This window comes from Ziziphus jujuba, chromosome 3 (genome assembly GCF_031755915.1).
Source record: "Ziziphus jujuba cultivar Dongzao chromosome 3, ASM3175591v1".
Taxonomy (NCBI): Eukaryota; Viridiplantae; Streptophyta; class Magnoliopsida; order Rosales; family Rhamnaceae; genus Ziziphus; species Ziziphus jujuba.
The window spans coordinates 18,281,235-18,303,680 of NC_083381.1; the positions used below are offsets into that span (position 1 = coordinate 18,281,235).

Below are 22,446 nucleotides of genomic sequence, written 5' to 3' on the forward strand. Positions count from 1 at the left end.
ACTCATCACACTTCTCATTTATAATATAGAAAAAGGATATATGAATAAAAAAAAACCCAAACAAACTATCAATAGAGGTGTAAATAAGCCAAATCTATCCAAGTATTAGAATTTTGAAATTCAGTTTATGTAATTGGAAAAGTGCTACTACTTAGCTCAACTTTGTAACATTTTTAAATACCTTATTCAAAATTGGCTTGGCTTATTATAATATAAAAATTTAAAATTTTGAATATTTAATTTTAATTTTATTTTATTTTTAACACTAAATTATTAATAAATTCCATTTTTCTATTATTTTTTGATAAAATTATTCTTTATGAAAATTTTATAAAATTAATCATAAAAGATTTTTTTTAATGTATTATAAGTATACAATATATTTAAATTAATAATAAAACTTTTGTATAGATACGTATATTGAAAAAAAAAAAAGAAATTCAAGTTACTCCCCCCCCCCCCCAAGCTTCTTTTATATTGTTGTTCAAAAATAGCTCGTGGTTTCATTTATTATTCATTTTTCCCTTTTGATGAATTGATTTCTAATAAGTTAAAACCAAATCAATCTCAAACTAATCTCAAAAGCTACACCTTAGTACTACCTTAGTTACCAAACTACAACTTAGAATTCTTTGATTCTTGTAAAAAATGTAATTTTTATTGATTATCCTTTTTTTAAATAATAATTACCCACATAATTCTATTTTATAATAGCTCAAATGAGCCACCTTCAACACGCATATTCTTTCATTTTACCCAGAAAAATAGAAAATAATAAATAAATAAATAAAAAATAAAAAGAAAAAAACAAATATTCTTACGGTATTTTAAAGCATATATAATATAACATAAATTAAATGATATTATTATTTGGCTTTTATTTTTCTTTCTTGCCGGAAAGGCCACGAATAGAGTTCGAGCAACATGCCCTGAAAATAGCCTTTGCGGATAGATTTTCAAAATCCCAAAGGATCTCTAAGCCAAGATGATCTCCCAATTTTGAAAGTAGCCGTTGCTGCTGATCGAGAATTCAAAATTCAAAATTCCAGACACTCCGAAGGCAAAAACCATTAACGGTATAAAATTTCCCTAATATTTCATTCTCTCTCCAATTCTTTCGCTCAGTTTCAAAATTCCAGATGTTCCCAAGCAAAAATAATCTTCCAATTTTGAAACTAGCCGTTGCTGCTGATCGAATTTCAAATTTCAAAATCTAGACGCTCCTATTGTCCCCCAAAAAAAAAAAAGAAAAAAAGATCCAGATGCTTTTAAGCCGAAAACCAATTATGGTAGTATAAAATTTCCCAAATGTTTCATTTTCTGTCCACCTCTCCAGTTTCACCTCCCATTCCCTCTCTCATTTTTTTTTATTTTTATTTTTTATTTTTTTTTGTTTTTCCTCCGTTTGCCGAAGTTTTTTGGAGTTCGATGCAGAGGTTCATTTGGTAAGTTCCTATGATTTTTCTGTATGTACCTTTGATTTAATGGAGGTTTGAATTGTGGGTTTGGTGGGTAACGGTGAAGGTGTTCCAACCTATAGAAGTAGCCATTAGTGATTGTTTTTTTTTTTTTTTTTTTCCTTATTCTATTGGGTCATCGAATCTAATTCCAAATTAAATTTCTCATACTTTTCTCTATGTTTATGGTATAATTCTAATACGCAAACGTGTAATAGATGCGTTACATTGCCTACTATTTTAATTATTTATTTTGGTTAGTCCTTTTAACTGTCTACTTTCCGCTGAATAAGTCTCTGATGATGTTTGAGCTCCATAGAAAATTGAATGAAATTTGGTGTGTAGTTGTGAAAATTCCCTCATTTGGGTATTTGTGTTTTCTTAAAACGCTTTTATTTTAAGTGATATTATCCATGTTAGATTTCCTAATTTGTTACCTTTACTAACTTCTTTCAGGGCCATTCAACATCCTGCAAGCGGATATTTTCTGGGAATCAATGATCTTGTTACACCATTTTTCTCTCTGTTTAGAGGATGATTCAACAGATTTCTTCAGGTACTGCTGACTTCTTTCTCGATTTGTCAGGGAATAAATGATTTTGTTATACCCTTTTTAGTTGTTTCCTTGTCAAAGTGCTTGGAAGGAAGTGTATAGAATTGGTCTATTTCTGATCTAACTCCAAAACATATATATATATATATAATAGAGACTTATGAGCTTTCAACAGATTTTTTTACGTAATTGTGACTTCTTTCTCTTTAATTGTGATTCTTGATTGGAAAAGGAAGAAAAAGTTTATTTTTCTCCTAATGTCCTCTATTTGTTGGTTCCATTAATTTTGAATTGCCTTTTAAGAGTTTTGAATTCCAAACATTTGGTATTTAATTGGCTTTTCATTTTCTTTTCGACAGTTAACTTTTTCTATGAATATTTTTCTTTCGGGTGAAATTTTATCTATGAATATTTTTCTTTGGGGTGAAATTTTATTTTTATCTTTTTTAAATCTCTGTTTGTTTTATGTCATTACTTTTTATTTGTGGCTGCTTTTTTAACTTGCTCTTTCTTTTTTGCCATTTTTTCTGTTCATTAATGCTTCTTGTAGCTTCTCTGATGCTTTCTATATGTTGTTGTTAGTGATTCCTTGCGGATGCTTTGATTCTTTGTTCTTTGTTTATGGTTTCTGTATGTACCCTTTAGATGGTTGTTGTGGCCCTTGCTTTACTAATTTTTAGTTTTCTTTTTTGTATGTATTTTTTGCATTTAATAGTCCTTCCTGGAAACTCTTGTTTTCTTGTGTTGTTGGTGTTTATTGTTTTTTATGGACTTCTTTTTGTGTTACCATTTTGTTGTTGTCGTTTTCTGTTTTCATTACTGCTTCTTGTGGCTGCTCTGTGTGTGTAGTTTGCGTTTGTTATTCCTTGCGTATATACGCCTTGATTTGTTGTACTTTGTTTATGGTTTCTGTATGTGTACCTTTGCTTTATATGATTGTTATAGCCCTTGCTTGACATATTTTCAGTCTTCTGGAAACTCTTGCTTTCTCGTGTTGTTATTTTTTGGGGTGGAATTTTGATGTTATAGTTTTTGAATCTCTGTTTGTTTTTATGTCATTACTTTCTACTTGTGGCTGCTTTTTACTTGCCTTTTTTTTTTTTTTTTTTTTTTTTTTTTTTTGGGTCTTTTTTTTTCCTGTTCATTAATGCTTCTTGTGGCTGCTCTGATGCTTTCTATATGTTGTTGTTAGTTATTCTTTGTGGATGCGTTGAATCTCTGTTCTTTATGGCTTTAGATATTGTGGCCTTGCTTTAACTACTTTTTGCTTTTCCTTTTGGTGTGCATTTATTGTATTTAATATTGTTTCTTGGAGACTCTTGCCTTCTAGTGTTGTTGGTATTTATTGTTTTTTATGGATTTCTTTTTGTATTACTTTTTGGTTGTTCTCATTTTTTGTTTTCATTACTGCTTCTATGTGTAGTTTGTGTTTGTTATTACTTGTGGATGCCTTGATTCGTTGTGGTTTGTTTTTGTCTCTCTATGTACCTTTGCTTCATATGATTGTTATGGCCCCTGCTTTACATATTTTTAGTTTTCTGTTTTGTGTGCCTGGAAACTCTTGCTTTCTTCTGTTGTTTGTGTTTATTATTTTCATGGACTTTTTTGGTTTCAATTTTTTTGTTGTCATGTTTTGTGTTTGTTACTGCTCTTGTGGCCAGTGTCTAGGGGTAGTTTGTGTTTGTTATTGTTTGTGGATGCCTTGATTCATTGTGCTTTGGTTATGGTTTTTTTTTTTTTTTTTGTACTTTTGCTTTAGATGATTGTTATGGTTGTTGTTTTACTTATTTATAATTTTCTGTTTGTTTGCATTTTTTTGCATTTGTTATTGCTTCCTGGAAACTCTTGGTTTCTTCTATCGTTTGTAATCATTCTTTCTTTCATGAATGGCTTTTGATTTCTTTTGTCCTTTCTTTGTGTTCATTGTTGCAGTATAAGTTTTCTGCTTTTTCCTCATTCTTTGTATGCTCATTGCCACTCCTTGTGGCACATTTTTTTTATTTTTATTTTTTTCGGGTTATTGCTTCCTATTGCCCTTGTTTCTGTGTATTTTTCCATTCATCGTTCTTTTTGGATGCCTTTTGATTGTTCAAGTTTTGTTAGGTCCTATATAACTCTTTTTTAGATTTCCAGATATGATCTGAGTTTGACAATCCAACTTACTTTTTCACTTTTCTTTTTTTCCCCTCTACCATTTTGTTTCATGTGATGCTAAATACCTAATGTCCCATAGACTTTATGACCTTTAGCATTTTGGTCAGTTTTCATTCCTCTGGCATAAAATGTTTATCAGATTTACATGATTCTTTTAGTTGGTTTAGATTGGGATACAGTGTGGGATACAGTGTGGGTGGGTAATGGTGAAGAAGTTCCAACCTAATTCCAAATAGACAACTTTCTATGCGAATATTTCCCTTACCTGTATGTTTATGGTAATATGCTAAGACACAAATATATACAGATGTATTACATTCCCTGTTATTTTAATTATCTATTTTGGTTACTCCTCTTAATTGGCTACTTCTTGTTGCTGAATAGGTCTCTGATTTGATCGGAGAAATTGAATGAAATGTGGTGCGGTAGTTGTTAAAATTCCCTCGTTAGGGTATTTTTGTTTTCTCAATATGCTTTTTAGTGATTTTTTTCGATGTTACTTTTCCTAATTTCTTTCAGGACCGTTCAGAATCCTGCAAGCTGGTATATTCAGGCAATAACTGATCTTGTTACAGATTTCTTCAGGTAATGTTGACTTCTTACTTGATATGTTCACAGAATAATGATCCTGTTACACCATTTTCAGTTGTTTTTATGTCATAAAGTACATGGAAGGGAATGTCAATTGGTGCATTTCTAATCTTACCCCCAAAAAAATCAAGGCTGAGGAGCTTTCAACAGATTTCTTCAGGTAATGGTTATTTCTTACTTGATATTGTTGCACTATTACACTATTTGTAGTTGTTTTTTTGTCAGAGTACTTGGAAGGGAATGTGCAAAATTGGTTTACTACCATTGTCAACTCCGCAAATTTTAGGTAATATATATATATATTGTGCAGTTTTCTTTGTTTTTATCATATTCTGATGTTGTAATAAATGGTTTTTTTTTTTTTTTTTTTTTTTAAATTATAATCTGCCTTGCTTTTTAGTGATTTTTTCCTAATTTCTTTCGAGGCCATTCAGCATCTTGCGAGAATCCATGTTCAGGGAATAGATGATCCTGTTACTAGTGCCCCTGACGAGCTTTCAACAGAATTCTTCAGGTAATGGTGACTTCTTTCTCTTGGAGTTGTTTTTCTGTCAGAGTACTTGGAAGGCAATGTGCAAAATTGGTTTATTTATTTTCTAACTCCTGAAATTATATCTATAGTGGTTGATGAGCTTTCATCAGATTTCGTCAGGTAAGTGATAGACTTCTTTCTCTTTCAATTGTGAATATTGATTGGAAAAACGATGAAAAAGCATATTTTCCTTCTTAAATTAGAGCTCAATGTTTATTTAAATTGTAAATTTATATCTGTTTTGATTGTTCAAGAACTGTACTGGATATCTCATTCTTTCAGCGAGTACAAGTCCAGAAATTCTTGGAGCGCATGCTCCGTACATGGTTTGTTTTGAGGAACAGATGAATGGTTGTAAATTTCCATGGATTGGATTTTCTCTTTCTTGCTTTTAAATTTTCTCTCAATTGATATTAGGTCATCTATGACTTCTATAGATTTTCAGATATGGTCTGAATATATTCAGTGAACAAATAATCTGATACCTGATTCATTTTAGATCCAAGAGTAACCAGCACTACCAATGTCAACTCCACAAATTTTAGGTAATATATATATATATATATCTTGTGCAGTTTACTTCTCTTTGTTTTTATCATATTCTGATGTAATTAATGGTTTCTTTTAGAGTTCTTTTTTTGGTTAAATTATAATCTGCCTTGCTTTTTTGTGATTTTCTCCTAATTTCTTTCGGGGCCATTTAGCATCTTGCAAGAATCCATGTTCAGGGAATAAACGATCTTGTTACTGGTGCCCCTGACAAGCTTTCAACAGAATTCTTCAGGTAATGGTGACTTCTTTCTCGCTATGTTCACGGAACAATGATCTTGTTAAACCATTTTTAGTTGTTTTCTTATTAGAATACTTTGAAGGGAGTGCACAGAATTGGTCTATTTCTGAAGTAACTCCAGAAAAAATATCTAACATAGAGGCTGATGAGCTTTCAACAGATTTCTACAGGTAATGGTAACTTCTTTCTCAATATGTTCATGGAATAATGATCTTGTTACACCATTTTAGTTGTTTTTCTGTCAGAGTACTTGGAAGGGAATGTGCAAAATTTTTTAAAAAAATATCTAATATAGAGGTTGGTTAGCTTTCATCAGATTGTCCTTCTTAGATCAAAGTTTATTTACTTAAATCCTGTATTTGTTGGTTCCATTAATTGTGGGTATTTGATAGTTAATTGGCTTTCCATTTTTTTGTATAAATATTTTGCTCTGGGATTGTTCAAGAACTGTACTAGATATCTCCTTCTTTGGGCTAGTACATGTCCAGAAATTCATGGAGTGCATGAAAGATATATGGTTTGTTATTGAGGAACATATAAATGGTTGTAAGAATTAAAGTAAATATTTCCAGGGGGTTAAATTTTTTCTTTTTATTTTTTATTTTTAATTTTCTCTCAATTGATATTTGGACCTCTATAACTATTCCCTAGATTTCCAGATATGATCTGAATTTAGTCAGGGAATAGATAATCTGATGCCCAATCTGTGTTAGTAACCGCCACTATGCATGTCAACTCTGCAAAATAGAGACTTATGAGCTTTCAACAGATTATGAGCTTTCAACAGATTCTGGAAGAAAAAGTTTATTTTTCTCCTAATGTCCTCTATTTGTTGGTTCCATTAATTTTGAATTGCCTTATAAGAGTTTTGAATTCCAAACATTTGGTATTTGGCTTTTCATTTTTTTTTTTTTTTGACAGTTAACTTTTTCTATGAATATTTTTCTTTGGGGTGAAATTTTATTTTTATCTTTTTTAAATCTCTGTTTGTTTTATGTCATTACTTTTTATTTGTGGCTGCTTGTTAACTTGCTTTTTCTTTTTTGTCTTTTTTTTTTGTTTATTAATGCTTCTTGTAGCTACTCTGATGCTTTCTCTATGTTGTTGTTAGTGATTCCTTGCGGATCCTTTGATTCTTTGTTCTTTTTTTATGGTTTCTGTATGTACCCTTTAGATGGTTGTTGTGGCCCTTGCTTTACTAATTTTTAGTTTTCTTTTTTGTATGCATTTTTTGTATTTAATAGTGCTTCCTGGAAACTCTTGTTTTCTTGCGTTGTTGGTGTTTATTGTTTTTTATGGACTTCTTTTTGTGTTACCATTTTGTTGTTGTCATTTTCTGTTTTCATTACTGCTTCTTGTGGCTGCTCTGTGTGTGTAGTTTGCGTTTGTTATTCCTTGTGTATATACGCCTTGATTTGTTGTACTTTGTTTATGGTTTCTGTATGTGTACCTTTGCTTTATATGAATGTTATAGCCCTTGCTTTACATATTTTTAGTCTTCTGGAAACTCTTGCTTTCTCGTGTTGTTATTTTTTGGGTGGAATTTTGTTGCTATCTTTTTTAAATCTCTGTTTGTTTTTATGTCATTACTTTCTACTTGTGGCTGCTTTTTACTTGCTTTTTTTTTTTTTTTTTCTGTTCATTAATGCTTCTTGTGGCTGCACTGATGCTTTCTATATGTTGTTGTTGGCTATTCTTTGTGGATGCGTTGAATCTCTGTTCTTTATGGCTTTGGATGTTGTGGCCTTGCTTTAACTACTTTTTGCTTTTCTTTTTGATGTGCATTTATTGTATTTAATATTGTTTCTTGGAGACTCTTGCTTTCTTGTGTTGTTGGTATTTATTGTTTTTTATGGATTTCTTCTTGTATTACTGTTTGGTTGTTCTCATTTTTCGTTTTCATTACTGCTTCTAGTGGCTGTTTTCTATGTGTAGTTTGTGTTTGTTATTTTCCCTGTGGATGCCTTGATTCGTTGTGCTTTGTTTTTGTCTCTCTACCTACGTACCTTTGCTTCATATGATTGTTATGGCCCTTGCTTTACATATTTTTAGTTTTCTGTTTTTAATGTACCCTTTAGATGGTTGTTGTGCCCCTTGCTTTTACTAATTTTTAGTTTTCTTTTTTGTATGCATTTTTTGTATTTAATAGTGCTTCCTGGAAACTCTTGTTTTCTTGTGTTGTTGGTGTTTACTGTTTTGTATGGACTTCTTTTTGTGTTACCATTTTGTTGTTGTCATTTTCTGTTTTCATTACTGCTTCTTGTGGCTGCTCTGTGTGTGTAGTTTGCGTTTGTTATTCCTTATGTATGCCTTGATTTGTTGTACTTTTTGTTTATGGTTTCTGTATGTGTACCTTTGCTTTATCTGATTGTTATAGCCCTTGCTTTACATATTTTTACTTGCTTTTTTTTTTTTTTTTTTTTTTTGTCTTTTTTTGCTCACTCTTCATTAATGCTTCTTGTGGCTGCTCTGATGCTTTCTATATGTTGTTGTTAGATATTCTTTGTGGATCCGTTGAATCTCTGTTATTTATGGCTTTAGATGTCGTGGCCTTGCTTTAACTAACTTTTACTTTTCTTCTTGGTGTGCATTTATTGTATTTAATATTGTTTTTTTGGAGACTCTTGCTTTCTTGTGTTGTTGGTATTTGTTTTTTATGGATTTCTTTTTGTTAATCTTTTTGGTTGTTCTCATTTTTCATTTTCATTACTGCTTCTAGTGGCTGTTTTCTATGTGTAGTTTGTGTTTGTTATTCCTTGTGGATGCCTTGATATTCTTTGTGCTTTGTTTGTCTCTCTCTATGTACCTTTGCTTCATATGATTGTTATGGCCCTTGCTTTACATATTTTTAGTTTGCTGTTTTGTGTGCTGGAAACTCTTGCTTTCTTGTGTTGTTTGTGCTTGCTATTTTTTTTTTTTTTTAATTTTCATGGACTTTTTTGTTTTAATTTTTTTGTTGTCATGTTTTGTGTTTGTTACTGCTCTTCTGGCCAATGTCTAAGTTTGTGTTTGTTATTGTTTGTGGATGCGTTGGTTCATTGCGCTTTTTGTTTATGGTTTTTGTTTGTACCTTTACTTTAGATGATTGTTATGGTTATTGTTTTACTTATTTATAATTTTCTGTTTGTTTGCATATTTTGCATTTGTTATTGCTTCCTGGAAACTCTTGGTTTTTTCTATTTTTTGTAATCATTCTTTTCTTTCATGAATGCCTTTTGATTTTATTTTTTTTTGTCCTTCCTTTATTTTTTTCCTCATTCTTTGTATGCTCATTGCGACTCCTTGTGGCACACACACACACACACATTTATATATATATATATATATATTTTGGTTATTGCTTCCTATAGCCCTTGTTTTTTGTGTATTTTTCCATTCATTGTTCTTTTTGGATGCCTTTTGATTGTTCGAGTTTTCCTTTGGCTTTTGATTGTTACATTATTATTTATGATGTGTATTTCTTTACAAAAAATTATTAATTAATTGTTTGACAGATTTGGGGTTTTGAGACAATTCTTTTGTTAGGTCAAGTTGAGAAGGCCACTGAACTCTTCGATCATCGTGATGTATTCTTCCACTTATATATGTACAAATATATATATATATATATATATATATATATAGGTTTTTGCAGTATTTGTAGGAATATTAGTATTACTTAAATATCCTTTGTCTTTTGCAGTATCCCGTTCATGGCTTAATGAATGTAACTGAATTTGAACGTGCATATATCGGCAAAATTGCATGGGATGTATGTCATGACAGTATTCCAATACAATGTTGCACCTGCTGTCCGAGACAAGCCACCACATGCAAGTCATGATAAAAAAGATGAAGGTCTTCCATTTACAAGAAGTGAAAGAAGTAAGAAACGAAAAGAGGCATCTGTGGAAATTATGGGTAAAGGAGGGAGGCGGCGAGTGGGAGATAAGCCGACAGACCAGCCTTCATCATCGACTGCAGGAGTTGCTGCTCATGTTCGTGTTAAACCATCGATTCCATCCCAACCTCCAACGACTCCATCCCATGATGAGGTTTGAATAAATTGTATGAAAGTTTACCTTTTTTATTATTGCAAGTACTAATCATTATTGTTTCTTTTAGGTACCTTTGAGAGAGAGAGAGATTAATTATCCTTGAAGGCGAAGTGGCTAATGTACGACAAGACGTTAAGGATTTAAGAATCGCCATGCTTAGAGAGTTTGCAAGTTTGGACACCAAGCTTGATAAGTTAATGAAGCACCAAAGAATGAGAGTTGGTGCTGACGGGTTGGGAGATGGGATGGAAGCGGACGTTGAAGAGGATGAAAATAAAGAAAAGTTTGGTCCCGATTCGACCCCCGTTGATAGACAGTCACGTCCATCTGTTGTAGACGATGCAGGACCAAGTGTTACGATTATCGAAAAAGTGTCTCCATCAAAATTTCCTGTTGGGAGACGTGCAAAAAAAGTAGCAGCTGCTAAGCAAAGTATAGATATTGGGAGGCGGGATAGGAAGGCGGCAGCAGCTATTACAGCTCCTTACAGTGTTGGAGGCTTGCGAAAAAACCACAGCGCACTTTACTCGGTGCATCTTTTACTTTGAAGTTCACCCATACAAACCAGTACCCATGCGACTTGTAAAAAATTTTGACCAATTTATGAAGTCCGGTTGGGCAGCAAAGGTTGACATGGATATTTTGACTGCGGAAATAGTTTCCCTCCTGTTGGAAAACATTTCCTCCAAGGCTGGAGAAGGGAAACTATTTCCGCAGTCAAAATGTCCATGTCAACCTTTGCTGCCCAACCGGACTTCATAAATTGATCAAAATTTTTTACAAGTCGCATGGGTACTGGTTTGTATGGGTGAACTTCAAAGTAGAAGATGCACCGGGTAAAGTGCGCTGTGGTTTTTTTCGCAAGCATCCAACACTGTAAGGAGCTGTAATAGCTGCTGCCGCCTTCCTATCCCGCCTCCCAATATCTATACTTTGCTTAGCAGCTGCTACTTTTTTTGCACGTCTCCCAACAGGAAACTTTGATGGAGATACTTTCTCGATAATCGTAACACTTGAACCTGCATCGTTTACAACAGATGGACGTGACTGTCTATCAACAGGGGTCGCATCAGGACCAAACTCTTCTTTATTTTCATCCCCTTCAATGTCTGCTTACATCCCATATCCCAACCCTCAACACCAACTCCCACTCCTTGGTGCTTCATTAACTTATCAACTCTCTAAGCATGGCGATTCTTAAATCCTTAACATCTTGCCGTACATTAACCACTTCGCCTTCAAGGATAATTAATCTCTCTCTCAAAGGTACCTAAAAGAAACAATAATGATTATTACTTGCAATAATAAAAAGATAAATATTCATACAATTTATTCAAACCTCATCATGGGATGGAGTCGTTGGAGGTTGGGATGGAATTGATGGTTTAATACGAACATGAGCAGCAACTCCTGCAGTCGATGATGAAAGCTGGTCTGTTGGCTTATCTCCCATTCGCCGCCTCCCTCCTTTACCCATAATTTCCACCTACGCCTCTTTTTGTTTCTTACTTCTTCCACTTCTTGTAAGTGGAAGACTTTCATCTTTTTTATCATGACTTGCCTGTGGTGGCTTGTCTCGAACAGCAGGTGCAACATTGTATAGAGTATTATCATGACGTACATCCCATGCAATTTTTCCGATATATGCACGCTCAAATTCAGTTACATTCATTAAGCCATGAACGAGATACTGCAAAAGACAAAAGGGATTATCATAAAGTAATTATTAAGTAATACTAATATTCCTACAAATACTGCAAAAGTCTATAAATAATATTACTATGTTGGAATGTATATATATATATATATTTGTACATATAAGTGGAAGAACTCATATACTTACATCACGATGATCGAAGAGTTCAGTGGCCTTCTCAAATCGTGGCACTTGTGAAATATGCCAATTAAGAATTCGAGGGAATGCCATGTCCGACAACTTCTTTTCGAATGCTTGACCTAACGAAGGAATCTGTCAAACAATTAATTAATAAAGAAATACACACCATAAATACAAGTGTAACAAACTTTAAATAATAGCGTAACAAATTTACCATGAAAGTCAAAGGAAACCCATAAAGATAACTCTTTGACTTGTTTAAAGTCTTTTATATGCTCAAAAGCACTCTTCAACAATCTAATGGTGGTAGTATATGATAAAGTACCCCATGGATAGCTATTGAAGTACTCTAAATCGTCCACCATCTCCAAGTGATTATGAGGTGCGGTGGCCATGCTTTCTTTGCCTAGAAGAACCGTCTCTAGGAAATATAATAAAGCCAACTTCAATCTATCATCGTTGGCTTCAGCATCACCTTGACACTGTGCAGTCATGAAAGCTTTGGTTATCTCCGAGTTAGTGGCCTTTCGCTTTCCGCCAAAATATGTGTCACTAATACGAGTAGAGATGTTAACTCGCCTATTGGGTTTGTAACCAAACTGTAGACCTGTAATTATAGTGAAGTCTCTCCGTGTAAATCTAGCACCACGCCCTCCTAAATTGAATACCATAGAATCCTTGTCGTTGCAAACACATTGCATATACAGCATGTTGTTGACGATGTGGCCACTAAATTGTATCTCGTTGGCCTTCAAAAAGTGGCAAAAACAGCTATCCTTGAACTTCTTTATTTAGGCTGGAGTTAGCTTGAACTTAATATCCGACACAGCTTTCCAGAAGTTCGATCTACAATTAACGTTTGCCCTCGATATCTCCGAGTCCCAAAACCTCCATTGGTAATCTGAATCCATTTATTTGCAAATCAAATACAACAAAGCATAAAATATGGAGGAAACATTTTTTCCGACACGAAGAAAGCCTGGAGGAAAATTTTTCCTCTTGGAGGAAAAAAGTTTCCGCCTAGAGCCTGAAGTAAAAAAATTTTCCGCCTCGAGGAAAAAATTTCTTCCAGGAGGAAAAAAAGAGAATATTTTCCTCTAGGTGGAAAATTTTCCAGAACCTAAATGACATACACCTAACGGGATTTGTGCAACAATATAATGAAAATAGCTAAAGAATCTTTTCAAACCAGCGCATATGTGGATTTAAAAGCTACAATATCTTCTATATATTAGTGTATATTATACATTAGGAAACAAACCAACCATGGGCATGTGACATTGCTTCCTAAGGATAACCTATAGTTTTAACACATATATTATGGTTTCACATTCAAGCCTCCCATTAAATTCAAACAAAAACACAACTTCACAATAGTTTTAATTTCACATTTCACATTCTAACCATGCAACACAAACATTTCCATGCAACACAAACATTTCCGTCACACCAAATAACACAATATTATAAGCATAGCTCATAATGACAAAGGTTCAAAATTGAGCAATTTATAAAGAGATGATATGTCATCTCTAAAATAATCCATCATGGAAATTATCAACAATTCTGAATAACCATTCAATACAGCACAAATAAAGGTTCTCACATTAAAGCGAAATTAGTTTACAACATTTTTCTATTTTGTTCAGAGAAGCAACTTACATTAATGGGGGACAAACTGCCACCAATGCTTCTCTATCTATTTATATACATATATATATATATATATATATCTCTTTCTCTATCTTTGTAAGTGTGTGTGTAATTTTCTCAGCATACACTTGTAACTCTAACGATGGCAACTTTTGTGCTTCAATTTTCTGCTCATTCCATCACTTGCTTCTCTAATGCTGAAAAATATAGAAAATCAATATTAGTAAGGATCCCAACAAATCTTTCCTTTGACAACTACTTAAGATGAAAGGGAAATTCCAGCACCTGAATACAAATTACAACAACCTCTATATATGATCAACAGGGGTAGAAAAATAAATGTAATACACAATTCATACATATTTCCAGTTGAAAAAATGCATATGTGAAAAGGAAATTTTATGGTCACTTTTTCAGTGTAATGAGAATAATCGGCTCCACTTTTACCACCAAAGAGACAACATCGAAGAGCAACTTATTCCTTTCATTGTTTATCATTACATATCTATCCTTAGTTAATAGGAGCGTGGATTAGAGACTCCATCATGAGAGTGGTTATGTTTTTAGAGTGCAACCAAACAATAATAATAACTAGAAAAAAGAGGCAAGATAAGTGCATATCATCTTTGACAAGTCAAGAAAAATGTGGGGATCACTAGTTTTCATTGCGGGTTGGGTTAGGACTGTGGCCTGGTGGGGGACTGCTTCTCTTATGGGTTTGGGAAGTTTCCCATTTCAAGAACTTGGACAGAGACCTAAAGAAAAATCTTATCTGTTTGATCTTAAGGCTTTATGTAACACCTCGTCCCGAACCATGTCGGAAATTTTTGCACGTTGACCGAGGTTGACCGTTGACCGTTGACCGAAGGGGTCAAAAGTTGACTTTTTGTTCCAGTTGGAATTTCGAGTTGACCAGGGTACCGTTACGAAGTACACGTTGGCACGAGTTCGTAGACTGGTAGCACGTTGAAAACAGAGCTACGGTTTGAAAGTTATAAGCAAAACAAGTTGAGGTCCAAACTGTCCAAGGGGTGCCGGAGTTGACTTTTTATTCATACAAGATTGAGTGTTGACTCATGCATGGTTGTGAAGTGCTCGTCGATACGAGTCCGTAGACTAGCGGCACGTCCGATTTGGACATGTGGTTTGAAAGTTATGGACCTATAGAGTTTTTCAAATATTGTATTATTTTAATATTATTTTTTAAACGCATAACGATGTGCCACGTGTGACTTAATGAAGGTGACCATGTGTCACCATGGTGAAATGCCACATGTGAACTATGTTTAAAATCAAATTATTTTATTATTATTTCAAATAATAATATTATTATGTAATTGTTTAATTATTTTTAATTTTATTTATTTTTCTTTTTCTTTTCCTTTTTCTTTTCTTTTTCTTTTTCTTTTTCTTTTTCTTTTTCTTTTCTTTTCCCCACGTGGGAAAAACACCTCCTTCTCTTCTCTTTTTCTTTTTTTCTTTTTTCCCTTCTTCTTCTTCCCCGAGCCATCAAAACACGCACAGTTTTTTTTTCTCCCACCGGCCGTCTCTCTCTCTCACCGTGTTTTCTTTTTCTGGCCACCAGAACCACGCACGCGCCAGCCAGTGACGAGCGGAGGGAGGAGGCGAGCTCAGCCGCCAATTTTCACGGTCACCGGCCGCCGGACGCGGGCCGATCGGGCCGGAGAAGCCGCCGGTCGGCAAAATTTCTCTCTCCTCTTTTCTTGTGTTTTTCGGCCAGCCCAGTCCGAATTAAACCTCCTCTCCCCCTATTTTGGGTCATCTGAGTTCAAAAATGGCCTCCAATCTCAAAAATTCGAAGCGGTTTGCGAGATACGAGTGAATTGAAAACCGGCCGAAACTTTCCGGCCAAATTCCGACCACCTCCGGCGGAATTGGGGTCGATGGAGACCGGTAATGCGCTCCTCGTTCCACAAGCTTCGATTCGGTATATTATTCGACTATTTTGGTTAACGTTTGTGTTTTGACCCCCCGGGTACCGGGTATTATTTAACCGATTAAAATATTAATTTATTTGACTGTCTGTGAATTTTGTTCTAGGAGTACCGATGAGTCGTAGAATTGATCCCGTAGTGGATCATGGGTTAATTGCGTGCTCCAGGTGAGTGACCCACTTTTAAAAAATATTTTTGGGGTAATTAATTGTATTTATGTGGTATTAATTTGATATGTGTAATTGGTGCTCATGTGGTGTACTTTAAATATAATCGGGAAAAAATATTATTTTATATATATATTTACCCATTGGTGCTAAATGAAATTTTGGGGTCATTAAGAAATTCTCGATTATTATTTTATTGTGATTAAATGGTATTTATTACACATGAGCAAGTATTTTCAGTAATTGATTGTCTGGATTTTATATCATTTTTGGGCAATTAATTATGTTTAATTGGTATTTAAATTATGCTCATGTGGTACAAATTGGTTATGGTTTTATTGTGGTTTAATTTATTATTATGCATGAGCAAAGTGTATTTCGGTAGTATTTGTACGTAGTTTTAAGTAATATTTTTCGGGCATAATTGGGTTAAATATTTTACGAAAATATTTGTTTAAATTTTATAAATTATGCCCGCGGTATTTTTATGGTTGCATTTCGTACTTCGAAAAAATTGTGGTTTGTTGGTTATCAATGTTTCGTACCGGTTTATTAAATAAAAATATATGGGATGGTAAGTGTGAGAATTTAATGTATTTCTCACGGTAATTTTTGGAAAAACGGTACGGTTGGTTAATAATGTTTATTTTTAGACGCACTCATACAGTATTGGTGTTCTGGTGTATGGTGTATGGACACGTGGTAGCGCGCAGGTATTATGTGGTTTAGCGCGCGGTTATTACTTCACCCGTGAGTTGCCATTGGACCGTGGGCAGACAAGTTTGCTATTGCGCACAGCCGCCACCCTCCTTGGCCGGGTGATGGTTTTAGCAGCGGTACTGTCGGGACGCCGAAGTGCCGTTGCAGGTTTCTCTCTTTAACCTCTCCGCCAGTCGGTGCTTGGGATGCTGGGTATCGGAGGGCATCACCGGTATATGGTGTGGTGCGTCAGGTGTAATTTTTAAATAAAGTTTCAAACCCCAAATGGTACAAAATTATTTATTATAATTTATTGCAGTTTATTTATATTTGGGGTATTTATTTATTTATTTATTTGTTGTTTATTAAATTATTTGGTTCATTGGTTTTCGGGAAGTACGAATATCGGGTTTTGTGAAAATGTTTTAAAAGGGGAACATTTCCAACGGAGTGAATAGTGAGGGTTTTGAGAGAAAGTATTACTTCAATTGTTTATTTATTTAATTGTTCGGTACTGGTTAATTAAATTCCTTTATTTTTATATTATTAATATTAAAGGTGTATAGTAGATAGGGTCACTCACTGAGATGATTAGCATATCACACTCTTAAATTCCGTTCCCCTAGGTCCAGGTTGGAGACGTTGATTGTCCGGGGCGAGCCCAACGTCTCAGTTCGTTGCCGAAGGTTCAAGAAGTTTTTCTTCCCTTTTCTCCTCTCTGTCTTGTATTGCTTCCTTATCTGTCATTTTATAAATTCCACACTTATCTGTATAATGCTCTGTATACTGTATTGGACGTGTAGTTGTTCTTTATTTATGCACTGGGTTGCTGCTGTTATCTTTTGAAGTGCTGAAATTTGTGGAATCAATCTGTAGTAACGTGGGAGGAATAAGGGGATGTTTTTAGAAGTGTGTTTTCAGTGCAGGTAATTTTTGGTTAGTCCTACCCTTAGGGGAGGTGTTGCCGAATTTTCCGTTGGAAGGTTCGGTGGTATTTCCCTAGGATCAGCGCTTGTCTAGGGTTCCGGGGAAGGAATTTTGGACGGGTCCTGACACTTTATGTAAATTTCTCATAAAAGCTCTACTTATTCTTACATTTGTGAATCTAAAATTTCAACTTTTTTTTTCTAAGATCAATAAGCTCCAACTTATTTTGTAATTTCACTAACATAGTCTTTAGATTAATAGCTCCAACTTATTTTGTAATTTCACTAACATAGTCTCTAAAGTTTTTACAACTTAATTGAAATTCAAATTTCTTTCTCTGAATTTTCTATCCAAATTCAATCTAAAAAAGATTCAAATTCCACAATCCAGCAATTCCAACATAAATCAATCTGCATAAAAACCTTATTCCCAAAATCATTTCTTGCAGCAATTTCAAAACGAGAAACCATGTTGAGTTCAACCTGAAGACAGAGTTTTCTTCTCCAACAATTATATAGCAAATATCAAGTTGTTTCCATTCAATCCCAACAAAATTTTAGATAAATATATCAAAGAATTACTATATTGACTCTAAAGAATACAAACTTCATATAGAGCTATGAGGAAACTCATGTTTCAATCAAAGACAATAAAAACACAAAAAATAATGATTCATATGAACAAAAAAAGTAGGAAAAGCATATAGAACAAAATGAAAAAAATAAAAATAAATAAAACCTGTACCATTTGCTGTCTCGAGAAGCACTGAAACCATTTAAATAGTTACCAATACAACCGAAAATACCCAGAAAGTAGCATTGAATCTCTTAAGCTGATGAAAGAAGCTCGACCTAGAACACAACTTGTCGAAACAAGTGGGTTATTGATAATTTCCTAACAGTTCCTTAGACTTTCTTGCAATCTTCATTATTATTATTATTATTCATGGCAAAGAATGGAAATTTTGAAAGTAACATAAAACCCAACAATGATATGCTAGAATATGATAGAAAAAATAAAATAAAATAAATAGAGGCAAGACAGCTAGAATAGATTAAATTAATTCATCACATCCACCATTTGCCTAGTTTCATAACCACAATAACCTACCATAAGACCTCTGCCCTTTGAATTGAATTTAACTCTACTTTAATCGAGAAAGGAAATTTTAGTGCCAAGCAAATCCATAACACAGAGCTGTTCCTAATTCTTATTTATTGATTTTTTTTCCCCCAGAGAGGAGTAACAACAATGACTTCTTTCATATTTTCAAAAAAAAAAAAAAAGTGTGACTTTTTTAACCATGCAGCAATCAAACTTAGCATATTATATGTGTAAGATGTGCATAGGAGAGGCCACAGAATATTGCTTACCTAGCTAATGATAAAATGGAGCCTGGAGGCTCAAATAGGTAAATGTCTCCTTGTATATTCTTTCTTTGATTTCTATTCAAATGAACCAGAGCATATGGGAAATTTGGAAATTTTACACCAACAGAAATAAACCACAAGAACTACTAACAACTAAATAACTACAAAAAAATACAAATAATAAAAAAAAAAAATTAAGGACAAAATCATTGCATAAAATTTCCGAATTTCCTCACTTTTTATATATTTCAAGAGGCAATATAAAAGGCTCTGTTTTGTTTCTTGGGTCAAGAAGTAGGAATATTGAAGTAGGAATATTAAACCATAACACCAATCTCCAGTGCCATTTCTCTCTATTTCTTTTTTTTTTTTTTTTTATGCAGCGATAATGACACTCACTTACTAGCATAGCATTAAAAAAATTATTTACAATATTTTAATTATGCTGCTTTGGACTTGACAATCTGCCTCCTTGTTATATTAATAAATATAAATTAAGGATTGCAAGCTGACCATCATCATCCCCAATAACATGAATAAAATAAATGTGAATTATTTACAAATGGCATTTACGAGACGAACAAATAGGGATTGCCGTGGGTTTTTATTTTTTTTTATTTTTTTTATTTTATAATGGGTTGTGGCTAGCTCTTTCAAGTTTTCGTATTGGTTTTCCAAACTAGGATAAAGAATTTAAGATGATGATAGTTTTGACTTCTTCCTATGTATATAATATCTTATTTTATATATATTCCATTGCTTGTCATATTAATTTGTCTAATTTCGTCTGCTGATAGCTACAAGGAATTTATTTATTCCTTCTGGGGACATATACAGCAAGCTAGCTCAAGTATATCTCGTAAATCTAATCAAACTAGTACTACTGCTACATATTTTCTGAGCTCTGCCTAGTCAATGACTAGTCAAAAGTGCGTGTTCTAAATACATATCTTTTAACAAGATTAGCAAAAGTCACACATGAACAGAGAGGAAAAACTAAACAACAAGGAAAGCCTATTGAAATAACATAATTTCATCAAATAGAATCGAAACCCTATTGAAAAGGAAAGCAGAGAGAGAGAGAGAGAGAGAGAGAGAGATATGTTTACCTTAAAGCCTGATGGTGGCAAGAACACTGATGGTGGCCAGAAATGTTTGGGTGTCCCAAGAAGTATCAAAGCCAGTGAACGGTGTAAAATGGAGTGGATAAAAAGCCTCGTATGCCGTACGTACGACTTTGGGTCTTCTAACTGTAGCAGATCTGCAGGACAGAGGCAAATTCGAAAGCAATCTATCAAAAATACCGGTGAACAGGACGATTTTTCTTATGAATGAGATGGTGTTTTTTGGAAGGAAAATGGAAGGGAAAGCCCTAGGTTTCTTTCAAAAGGAAAAGGGAAAGAGAAAGAAGAGACAAAAAAACAGAAGAAGAAAAAAAACCTACGTTTGGATAGTGAAAAAACATAAAAAAGATTAAAAAAATTTAAAAATAAAAAAAGATATTTTGGTCTGAATGGGTTAAAAGTTGGCTAGTTTTTAAAAAAAAAAAAATTTGCTATTTTTCAAAAATAAATTTGTGCGGTGGTTAGTTTTCAAAAAAACCATTTTTCGAAATAACCCAGCAAATAACCCAAATGTATCAACTTGCCTAACCAAGTTGGTCACACTGGCCCATCCACCGAACCCAAACCCTACCACAAATACCCACACTATCACAAACGCATTCAACGCATACACTGCTGTCCAGCTTGGTAAAAAGAATGGAGGTTTCTCTGCCCGCATTCTGCAACCATCATATATATCAATAAATCAAGTTCCAAAAATCTGGCTTACAAAAAGCTACACGATAACATGGTTGTTTATTTTATTATTATTTTTTTCTCAGTTTGGTACAAAATTATTTTGACCCATAAGCCTTTTTTAATCATTTAAGATTATATCCCTTATTTTATTATATAGGCCCAATAAAAAATTTAAAAAAAAAATTAAAAAGGGGTCAAAATCAGCCAGCTAATCCAAGGCAGAGTACAATACTCCCAACTGTAGAGTGTACAATACTCCCAACTGTAGAGTATAACTAATCGTACTGCCCACCTATCTCTTTTCTTCTCGTAACATTTCCAAATCCAAGCAATAAATGCTCTTTGTACGCTTTGCTTCTCTCTCACTCACTCACTCTCTCTCTCTCTCTATCTCTCTCACTCATTCTCCCTCTAGTCCCCTACTTTAGGCAACAATGCTTAAATAAATCATATATATACTTATTAACTCAAATTATTTTCTTCTCTTCAGTGGCCGAATCCTGTGGAATTTCATGAAGGCCTTGTGATCGAATACGAGTAATAAGTTAATTTTTACAAGTAACTTGTGGTTTAATGTATAATAATTTGTTTTTAACCGCTGATTTGTAAACCGATTTGAGAATGATGATATAATATAAATCAGGTACCCAGAGTGCACTTCCTCTGCACTTCAGGGCTGGTTTTATTTAAGAAGTTATTCCCCAAACATAGGAAGAAGGAGATTGATATGTTCATCACCAAGGCCGTGAGATACCTTGAACAAGTTCAAATGCCAGATGGCTCATGGTATTATATATATATATATATATATATTTATAATAGTAATTTTCTCATGGGGCAGGGCGCCCAAGGTATCGTGGGCTCCTCAACGTTTTGCAACATGGTGCGGCTTGACTCTAGGAGAAAATTTCCATCTATTTCATATATAATGAGGCTTTATTAAGTTGAAATGATTATTTTACCTTTAGGATTTTTTGTTTTTTAAATATTTTAGATGGCTTCAAAAATTGTAATTTTTAAATCAAATTTATAATTTATGGATTTCTAACTGTTTTTATTTTTGTCAAATACAGTTTCAGTATATCAATAATTCATATTTAATTATGATTGAATTTTTTAAATTTTAACTTTTGATATGATCTAAGATTATATAAACCAACATTTAATTTTAAAACTATCAGGTTGATATGATATGAACTCAATTTTATATATACATGATATTAAAAATAGTGCTAAAACTGTTAAAGTAGTTAGAAAAACATCCAAGAAATTGAGCATTTAATTTTGATTTAGGTATGGGACTTGGTTCGCAATCACAGGGTTGGGGTCTCCAGGGAAGAACTACTACAACTGCGAGGCTGTGGCAGAGGTGTTGAGTTTTTGCTTAATACACAGACAGAGGATGGTGGTTGGGCCGAAAGCTACACTTCATGCCCTAACAAGGTCTTCCTTTTCTCTTCTCCAATTAATAATAATATTAATTGTCAATCTTGGGTTATACAAATGTTCATAAAATTTACGTATTGGTCAAAACTTGTTAATTTTTATAACATTAATTTAAACATTTTGGTGTTTGAATACTGGTCTGCAGGTATACACACCACTTGAAGGAGACCACTCAAATCTGGTGCAGACTGCATTCGCATTGATGGGTTTAATCCATGGTCAACAGGTATATTAACTAATTAGTTGTTAATTTCCACTTTTAATTTATTATATATATATATATATATATATACGAACGTTCTAATTAACTTTTTTTCTTAATAATGTGATAGGCTGATAGAGATCCAACTCCTATACATGCAGCTGCAAAGCTTTTAATAAATTCCCAATTGGAAAATGGGGATTTCCCACAGCAGGTTAATTACAAACTACAATCTAATGCACCAAAAACAAGCAAATTATAAATTATATGAATT

General features: G+C 33.5%; 1 protein-coding gene and 1 long non-coding RNA gene across 6 annotated transcripts in view; both read left to right on the forward strand.

Annotated features, from left to right (window-relative positions):
• The window catches only part of LOC125419860 (beta-amyrin synthase 1-like), a 61,133-nt gene that overhangs the window by 38,312 nt on the left and 375 nt on the right, over positions 1–22,446 (forward strand). Inside the window, exons 14-16 of the mRNA XM_060815372.1 lie at positions 21,894–21,967; positions 22,116–22,196; positions 22,303–22,386. Of these exons, the coding sequence (XP_060671355.1) occupies positions 21,894–21,967; positions 22,116–22,196; positions 22,303–22,386 (239 nt within the window). The remainder of the gene's footprint in view (positions 1–21,893; positions 21,968–22,115; positions 22,197–22,302; positions 22,387–22,446) is intronic.
• LOC132803245 (uncharacterized) lies at positions 876–17,584 on the forward strand. Of its 5 annotated transcripts, none has more exons than XR_009638326.1 (9): positions 876–1,289; positions 1,415–1,445; positions 1,914–2,013; positions 4,684–4,749; positions 4,830–5,041; positions 5,190–5,832; positions 5,992–6,071; positions 6,148–6,247; positions 15,190–17,584. It is a non-coding gene; the product is annotated as an uncharacterized LOC132803245 (long non-coding RNA). The 5 variants fall into 5 exon arrangements; XR_009638327.1 differs by having other exon boundaries at positions 4,981–5,041; XR_009638324.1 differs by having other exon boundaries at positions 876–1,076; positions 1,180–1,289; positions 4,684–5,041.